Genomic DNA, 8,295 nt, shown 5'->3' with positions numbered 1-8,295 from the left:
GACCAACAGTGTTGATCCGCGTTAACTTTACTACTATGTCTCTCCGCAATTTTTCCCGGGGTAAAAGAACGTAAAACAGATTTTCCGATATGAAGTATAAAAGATGCACACTGCAATGGGGGGATGCGTGTGAGAGGGATTCCTTGTTCATACCAGCGGATTTCCACCCTGCCACTTGATCACCATGCGTTCGTCTGGGCTATCACTCTTGTTCGGCGCCCTTTTGGCATCTGCAAGCCCTCTCAAAACTTCTAGATACACTTGTCAAACGGCCCTCAGCTGTCCGGAAGGAACTATTGTTGTCTCCAAGACTGACCCCTCCGCCCATTTCACCACTGTACAGGATGCCATTCTTTCCCTCCCGAATGACAACACCACCCAGACCATCCTCATCCTTCCAGGAACGTACAAGGAGCAAGTAAATGTGACTCGGTCCGGGCCTGTTACGCTCCTCGGACAGACCGATGATCCTAACAATGCCACCAAAAATAAAGTCACCCTTACCTGGGCCCAAGCGAACCATGACAATACCGGCCAGGCAGTAGATAATGTCTTCTCCAGCGTCCTGACCGTTGCGCCCACGCTGGAATCAAGCTATACGGGATCGGGCACGACAGGGTATCCTGTGCCGGAGGACACGCCGTTCGGCAATGTCGATTTCCGGGCATACAATATTGATTTTACGAATACATGGCGAGAGTACTCCGATGGACCGGCGCATGCGATCAGCTTCAGTCGCGCCAATGGCGGGTTCTATCACTGCGGATTCTATTCTTATCAGGATACAGTACGCTTTCCTTTCTCTTGCAGTCTAGTGAACTGAAACTAACCAACGAACTCAGGTTTACGTGGGCAAACTCGGTAACGCATACTTCCATAAAAGCATCATCGCTGGCCAAACCGACTTTCTCTATGGTTTCGGCACCGCCTGGATCCAATCCTCTGAGATCCTGCTGCGCAGCTGCGGTGGCGGTATCACCGCTTGGAAAGGAACCAACACTACCTTCACCAACAACTACGGCGTGTACATCGTCGATTCTACCGTCAAGGCAGCCAACGCGTCCATAGCCCCTGATATCCGGGGTAAATGCGCCCTGGGCCGCCCATGGAATAGCCAGCACCGGTCCGTGTTCGCGCGCACCTCCGAAGACGCCAGTATCAATCCAGCTGGGTACATCGACTGGATCGTCGACGGCGTGGGGCGCCTAAACAAGGATACTGTCATGGCCGAGTACAAGGCTTTCGGACCAGGCTTCAACGCCACCGGACGGGAAGATGGAAACGTCACGATAGTCCTGGACGACAAAGAGTACGCGAGATACAGCTCCCCAGCACGAGTCTTCCAGTACCCCGACGGGAAATCCGGAAACATCGGCTGGATCGACTGGAGTGTGGCCAAGAACTGATTCAATTACTATTATCTATCATACTACTCCAAATCCAAATACACACTGTCCCAATCATACCAGACACCACTCCACCACTAATCAAGTAACAGTAAAAGTAGAAGAAAACAGAAAATGAAAAGAGACATAACAAAAAGTATACACATGTATAAAGCCTTTAGCTAGCTAATCAATCCCCCAACCCTAGCCAAATACGCCGCCCCCGTATCCGCCCAAACCTCATAATCCACCACCTTCACCTCCCCGTCCTCCTCCTCCTCCTTCACAAGCCCAATCCGATACGCAAACGTCTCATCCCAAGCCTGCCCCGTCTCATTCCACCGAAACCTGCCCTCCCCCCGCAGCGACACAGCCATCGCCCTCTCATCCACGACCCATTTCTCCTCCGGCTCGAACTCCATCTTCTCGATCGTAAGCAGCTCAGCCAGGAGTCCGAAGTAGCGTTGGATGCCCTCCTGGCCGGTGAATGGGCGGCCGAGGAAGGGGGCGAGCTGCGGGAGACCGTGCTCGAGGGCTGTGGGCGGGGGCTCGTGGGTGAAGTTGGAGAGGAGCGTGGGTAGGGGGGCGCTGGTGGAGAAGTTTTGGCATAGGGTGCGGGTGCGGGTGAGGAGGGCGGTTCGGGTTGGCATCTTTTGGTTTTTTCTTTTTTTTGTGTGTTGGGTTAGGATGTGGTGGTGATGGTGATTAATTATTGTTTGGGGTTTGTGGTGAGGGGAGTGGTTGTTTTCACTATGACGTCGGTGGGTTTGAAACATACTATCAGAGCTTATGTTGGCTTGTTTGATTAATTGAGTGGGAGCAGTCAACGCACTTCGTTAATCATCTATCTACCGGCACTAAATAGTCAAAATGTAATGGTAATGAGAAAAAGCTCGTGGGGCTCAACCTGCTTTGCCGCCCGAGAATGAAGACCTCTTTTAAGCAACCAAACTCCACGCCGTAGCGTAATCGGACAGACTCGATAAAACAGCTATAGAAGATAAAGATAAAATGGGATGGGAAAGATGAATGGAACAGTAAATCGGAGGAAGATAGAAGAATAGAAGAGGATGGAGTGGGGATGAGAAAGAAGTTACTGCTTCCAGGACTTTCCGCAGTTCAGACAAGTACAGAACAGAGTCATCGGTTCGTCTGCACTGCGCGTCTGCGCCTCGGTATATGTGACTTTGCGCTGTCCGCACTTGCCGCACTGCAGACTGGTACTGATACTGCGCTCTGCTTGGGCGACCATTGCCTTGTCCATGTTCTCCTTCTGGATCTTTGCGTCCTTCTCGCGCTGTTCGTCCGAGCGCAGCTCGTCGTGGGACATGCGCACGAACTGCTCGGGGGTCACGTCGCTGCTGAGAACACGGACGCGGAGAGTCGGATTCGATTTGTTCTTGAGGTTTTGGAATAAACTGCGGATCTTGGTGCGGTACTGCGCTTTGGTCTCGGGGCCCAAGGACTTGTATGCTGCGGCCTCCACGGCCGACGCCTTGGAGAGAACATTACGTGGAGCTTCCGTCGAGTTCAGACAGAGTCCATCATACATCAGCCCAATGCAACTATCCCGAATCTTATTTCCTGTCTGGTTGACATCCACACCATCTGCCTTCCATGTACGTTTATCCGGGGCAACCGATAATTTGGAAGCCTTGTCGGTAGGCGTCGTACCAGCAGGTGAAGCGGTTCCGTTCTGGGCTGGGCGCGGCGAGTTGCTTGAACGCTGGCTGGGCGCGGGTGATCCACTCGCCTTCTGCTTGTTGACTTCAGTCCGCCACCTGGACACGATTTCACTGGATAAGCGGGAGACCTCGGGCGACTTGTGCTGTTTGAACTTGTTGACGATGATTCCCACACGGGTGGACCGCAGCAGATCCTCCGTCGCTTTCACACCTTGCTGGAGCTCTTTAAGCAAGGACACAATGTTGGCTGCTGGTTCATTCTGAGTAGCGGCCTTCGTCAAGGCCTTCGCCTTGAGCTCAATTTCTTTCGCTTCCAAGGGCATGATGTCAATGTGATCGAAACGAGGGGCAGGAGACTTCGAAGGACCTGTCGAATGAAATTCTATGATTAGCGCAAAACGGAGAAAATTCCGGTATAGAGCGACCAGTCCAGCCAAGAGAAGACGATAAATCTCATGAGCTCTAGATCCCAGCGAAGGAGACCGCTCATAGGACCGCCAGAAGAGAATACGAAGCTTCCCGAGCTAGCCATCTCCCAGAAAAGAAAGACTGACGTCGCCGGGCGCTGGAGTATGGCGGGACAACCCATGCGCACGTGCCTCTTCAGGAAACTCCATTAATGCGAAATCATGAAGCTTCTCCATTTTATGCGTAATAAATGTGCTGTATCAGGCGCCGGATGGCTTTGGCAGGAACCGGCGGCAAGCGATGGTGAATGGAATGCAAGGAAGAGGGGGGTTTAACACTCACTGTTCACAAAGTTCACCGTAACGTTCAAGAGCCGGCGCAAATGATCGCAGGTGCGGTTTGAGGGGAGCGAATGCTAAAACACTCCTCAAACGCGGCGTCAAACGAGAGGGGGAGATTGAGGAGACGGTATCCAGGATGGAGTGGTAGAGGAAGAAGAGATGAAAGTCGGAAGTAATTTATAAAGGCTGCGATTCCGCGCGATTCCCATTACTCCACGCCAAGCCTGACTTGCCTGTTTCGGAATGGTCGCCTACGGACCTTTAAAGGGCAGACGGCGGTGATATGCGGCAGAATCGCTACCTTCACCAGTTGTTTCTCCGGTTCCGATCTCTATCAACTATACATAACCCAGAGACCTCATTCTGAAAGAGAAGTGCCGGTGCCTACTATCCTTTGTCTTCCACTGGTTTTCTGGCGTAAACTTCATTGATCGGAGTTCTCTACCAATAGGCTAGGCTAGAGAGTATGTGTCTGAATGGCTCAGGCTACCTAGAACCAAAGCCTCTACAATCAATCTCGTCTATAGTTGGCAATCCAGGGGACTGGCGCATATAATCGTTGGGTCAGCGGGGGTCAAGCATGTGGGGGAGACAGGCTGCAGCATGGCATTTCATCACGGTGATGTCCGTTCAGGCAGGAACCGACTGAGATCATACTCACCTAGGTAGCATCAGACCACAAATAGAAAGAGCAGTGCTCTCTTCTCTATGTTCCTATTCTTCACACTCTTGCCAGTATAGTGTATACAGCTCTCATCCACCTACATATCATTCTCGGGGTGCTACAAGCTTCAATATTCCATTTGTGCTTGACGAGCCAAGCTCCCAACTTTCTATACCCTCTACAACGCAATGAAGATTAGCAGCTTCCTCATTGTCCTCCTCCCAGCCGCCCTCGCCCTACCCCTCCCCACGCCAAACAACGGCACTAAAAGCCTCTCAGAAAGCCTGGACCTCCAGGCTATCACTGACGAGCTGCTTTTTAGCATCGAGCTGCCCGAATTCACAGCTCGCAGAGGGGAGAAAGACCCTCCTCAGTTAGACTGGTACTCTGACGGCTGCACAAAGGCTCCAAGCAACCCGTTTGGATTCCCTTTCCAGCGCGCATGCGAGCGCCATGACTTCGGATACCAGAACTACCGAAGACAAGGGCGCTTCACCAAGGCCGCAAAAGCGCAGATAGATCTTCGATTCAAAGAAGAGTGCGGTCTCCCTTTCCTCTCCTTCCCTCCCTCTCGTCTGAAACCTGCTTTTCTTGCTTTCTTTGACACTGAATATCGAGGGTCTAGATGGCTAACATGTTTGGTTGTTCTTTAGTCTTTACCATCAGTGTGAACTAGGTCACGCTGTCGGTTTTTGTAAGAAATTAGCAAACGTGTACTACCGTGCTTCAGGGCGGCATGGTGGTAAAGATGCTACGAAGAGAATGGAGTGAGATGACCTTCTTTAGAGCTATGTACAGAGGACGCCCAGCAAAGGGGAGAATCACCACATTTGGTTTGAGTGGGAGAAACATGGACCACTCATTGGATTTTAGTGGCAATGGACTACGAAGTCTAACCTGTATGATATCAAATATTCTGACATACTGTAAATAATAACAGGTAAACTCGGAGATGTGTGCTTTACACGCTTGTCTATGGTTGTATCTATTCTTCCTTCGTAACATCTCTTGCGTGTAGATCTCATTCTCATTTTTGATTCATTATATACATCACTGGGGCAAAATGCAAGTCGTATGGTTGGAACGGGCCAATGGTTGTCTAATCGAATGTCCCTGAAAAATAAATACCAAGATGCGAGCGTGACAATGGGCATGAAGCATAAAACAAAGGACATCAGCCGTATCTAAGCGCGGGTGCAACTCACGGCGGGCGGTGTCAGGGCAACTTCAACTGGCACGTTGGTTCGGTCTTTTCCGGAGCTCATTGTTGTGGACTCTTTTGACCGTAACCAACGGATGCATGCCAGCCAGCCCTAGACACATCATTAGACATGAGCGCAGCTCCTGCGCGCAAGTAGGTACCGCCGCTGCATCGGGTATATGGGGAATGACGGGAGTGGGCGAATGATCGGTCAAACCAGGGCGTGTTTACAGACCAGTCTTTCCCAGAGCCTCGGCAAGTTCGTCAACTTCCTTGTCCTGCTTCTGAGAGACCTTGGCCTCTTCGGCCTGAGCATTGTCTTTCACGAACTTCTCGGCCTTCTCTTCTTCCTCCTCTTCCTCCTCCTCCTCTTCTTCCTCGTCGCTCTCCTCTTCGAGCTCATCCAGCTCGTCCACACCCCACATCTCCTCCGGGTCATCATCCTTGCCGTGCTCTTCCTTACGAGCCTCTAGGATCTCGCGCAACTCATTGACGTTGTCGTCCTCCTCCATAAACTTGTTACCGTTCAACTCAATTCGGCGCAACGAAGGCAGTGCGGTCTTTGTCGCATGCAAGAACTGTTTAACACCCTCGGCTGTGATATCATTATATTGCAGACGAAGTGTTTCCAACTTCGCGTTCTTGGCACCAGCCAAAGCCTGCGCAACCTTAACACCACCACGAGCGGAGAGCAAACAGTCACCGACACCGAGCTCGCGCAGGGAAGTCCATCCTGGAAGCACCTCAGAGAGAGCAGTAGAGCCCATGAGGGTGAAGGTGTTATCCTGCAAGTCAAGGACCTCAAGGTTGCTGGCGTGGCGGAGACCCTCCCTCAACAACAGGGAGACACCCTCCTGACGAATACCGTTCTGGGTCATCTTCACTGAGCGCATTCCTGCGGCGTGCACCTCGTATGCACGTGCCCACGCTGCCATACTTCCATTCTCCAGTCGGTTCCGGCCACAGACAATGCTCTCCAACTGAGGGACCTCCTTTCCTGCCTTGCGGGCCTCCTCCTTACGCTTTGCGAGCTCCTCCAGTGCTCCAGCAATCTCCACACCTGCATCAGGACCCATACCATTATTGTTCAGAATCAGGTGGCGCAAAGGAACGTGGGCAGAGAGGAAGTCGACGAGGGGCTTCGAGGTCCGCTTGCCGAAGGCATTGTCGGAAAGGTTGACGGTGTGAAGCGTCGGGATTTCAAGGAGCGCATTCAAAAGGTGAGTCAACGCGATGGGGATCTCTTCAATCAGACGCGAAGTGAAGATGTCGGCAAGTTCAGCGACTTCGAGGTTCTTCTGGGTGGAAAAGGCGGCACCCAAACGCTCACAGGCTGTCACGCCGAAAGTATTGCCACCCAGGCGGATTTCAGTGTAATCAGCGCTCTCGATCAGAGGTGCAATATGGGCTTCAACATCCTCAGCAGTGTCCAGCTTGAGGCCTTTGCCTTCAAGAGAAAAGACCTTAGAAGGGGCCATGGCGGGGTAATTTCAGGGGTGGAATTTGGTATCGAAATAAGACAATCTGAGAAGACAACAGGGAAACGGTGGTCAGTATATTGTCTAAAATGACTATACGAAGCAAGACCCCAGCAAACGTTATAAAGAGTGTGGAAAAGCAAAGCGAGTGCGAAGGAAAGAAGAATAAAAACTTGGAGAAAGTCAAGCGGGATGATATGCACCTGCAATGAAGAACCCAAAATCGCACGCTAAACCCAATCTGATCCATAACCAAACATGCGATCGTCGTTTCAGGAACCCACAGCAACCAGTGCCGCCATTTGTGCATCGCATCATTGCATTAATCAGCATCTTTTTCCAATCCAGGTTGATTCATCTACAATCCTTCACGATCTCGCGTCTTAACCTACGTACCTTCGAATCCACCTACCTCCCTCAATCTTTCCCATCAACCTCCCAAAAAACCCTTCCACCATGTCGTGGCTCTTCGGTTCCAGCAGTAAGTCAACGTCTCCAGACCTCCGGTTCTCCGCAAGTCCATTCAATAACATACAAAACCCCCAGGTTCTACAGAGAAAGCCCCCGAACCTACCCCGGCCCCTGCCGAGAAGCCAAAAGTACGACTGCCCTGACGTTCTTCGACTCATCTCCAAAACTGATGCTAATCAAACATTGATACAGCCCTGCTGCGTCTGCAAAACCGAAAAGACCGCTCGTGATGACTGCATGCTCTTCTCGAAATCTGACGACCCACAGCAAGAATGCAAGTCCATGATTGAACAGTACAAGGCCTGTATGGCTGGATACGGCTTCAAGGTCTAGATGTTTTGTTACCGGGAACGGGATCAAATGCACGCAGCTTGGTTTTCACTGCATGGTGTTTTGGGATTCGGGTTTATGCATAGACTGTACATTAGATGCGTATTACTGTAATGGTTGATGGGAACTCTCCTTTCTTGTGAGATAAATTAGAATGTAAAATATGACTCTTGATCAAAGTTGTGGAGGTTTGACTTGAGCATAGTGTTCTGTATTAAAGCTTCAGTTTAAGCTGCTTCGGCCTTTATGGTAGATAGAACATGGTTGGTGTAGGTTGCGTAATAAATGTTATATACAAATCACAGAGCTATGCGTGGCGCCCTTGAAAAGAA

General features: G+C 51.1%; 6 protein-coding genes across 6 annotated transcripts; 3 read left to right on the top strand and 3 right to left on the bottom strand.

Annotated features, from left to right (window-relative positions):
• Nucleotides 1-184: 184 nt before the first annotated feature.
• ANOM_004473 (putative pectin methylesterase) lies at nt 185-1,406 on the top strand (the record flags this gene model as incomplete). Its single annotated transcript, XM_015549730.1, has 2 exons — nt 185-787; nt 843-1,406. The coding sequence occupies 2 exons, from the start codon at nt 185-187 to the stop codon at nt 1,404-1,406; spliced, it is 1,167 nt and encodes a 388-aa protein (XP_015408665.1).
• A 161-nt stretch (nt 1,407-1,567) lies between these two features.
• On the bottom strand, nt 1,568-2,035 carry ANOM_004472 (uncharacterized protein; the record flags this gene model as incomplete). Its single annotated transcript, XM_015549729.1, has 1 exon — nt 1,568-2,035. The coding sequence occupies one exon, from the start codon at nt 2,033-2,035 to the stop codon at nt 1,568-1,570; it is 468 nt and encodes a 155-aa protein (XP_015408664.1).
• Nucleotides 2,036-2,478: 443 nt separating this feature from the next.
• Nucleotides 2,479-3,393, bottom strand: ANOM_004471 (transcription elongation factor DST1; the record flags this gene model as incomplete). The annotated part of the gene is made up of 1 exon (XM_015549728.1): nt 2,479-3,393. The coding sequence occupies one exon, from the start codon at nt 3,391-3,393 to the stop codon at nt 2,479-2,481; it is 915 nt and encodes a 304-aa protein (XP_015408667.1).
• Nucleotides 3,394-4,671: 1,278 nt separating this feature from the next.
• ANOM_004470 (phospholipase) lies at nt 4,672-5,254 on the top strand (the record flags this gene model as incomplete). The annotated part of the gene is made up of 2 exons (XM_015549727.1): nt 4,672-5,021; nt 5,137-5,254. The coding sequence occupies 2 exons, from the start codon at nt 4,672-4,674 to the stop codon at nt 5,252-5,254; spliced, it is 468 nt and encodes a 155-aa protein (XP_015408666.1).
• Nucleotides 5,255-5,911: 657 nt separating this feature from the next.
• Nucleotides 5,912-7,162, bottom strand: ANOM_004469 (GTPase-activating protein RNA1; the record flags this gene model as incomplete). Its single annotated transcript, XM_015549726.1, has 1 exon — nt 5,912-7,162. The coding sequence occupies one exon, from the start codon at nt 7,160-7,162 to the stop codon at nt 5,912-5,914; it is 1,251 nt and encodes a 416-aa protein (XP_015408692.1).
• A 428-nt stretch (nt 7,163-7,590) lies between these two features.
• Nucleotides 7,591-8,101, top strand: ANOM_004468 (copper metallochaperone COX17). Its single transcript, XM_015549725.1, has 3 exons — nt 7,591-7,643; nt 7,709-7,761; nt 7,826-8,101. The coding sequence occupies exons 1-3, from the start codon at nt 7,619-7,621 to the stop codon at nt 7,964-7,966; spliced, it is 219 nt and encodes a 72-aa protein (XP_015408695.1). The 5' UTR covers nt 7,591-7,618; the 3' UTR covers nt 7,967-8,101.
• Nucleotides 8,102-8,295: the final 194 nt, after the last annotated feature.

This window comes from Aspergillus nomiae (assembly GCF_001204775.2).
Source record: "Aspergillus nomiae NRRL 13137 chromosome Unknown contig00071, whole genome shotgun sequence".
Taxonomy (NCBI): Eukaryota; Fungi; Ascomycota; class Eurotiomycetes; order Eurotiales; family Aspergillaceae; genus Aspergillus; species Aspergillus nomiae.
Note: the sequence above shows the minus strand (reverse complement) of the source record. Positions and strands in the feature narration are given on the sequence as shown.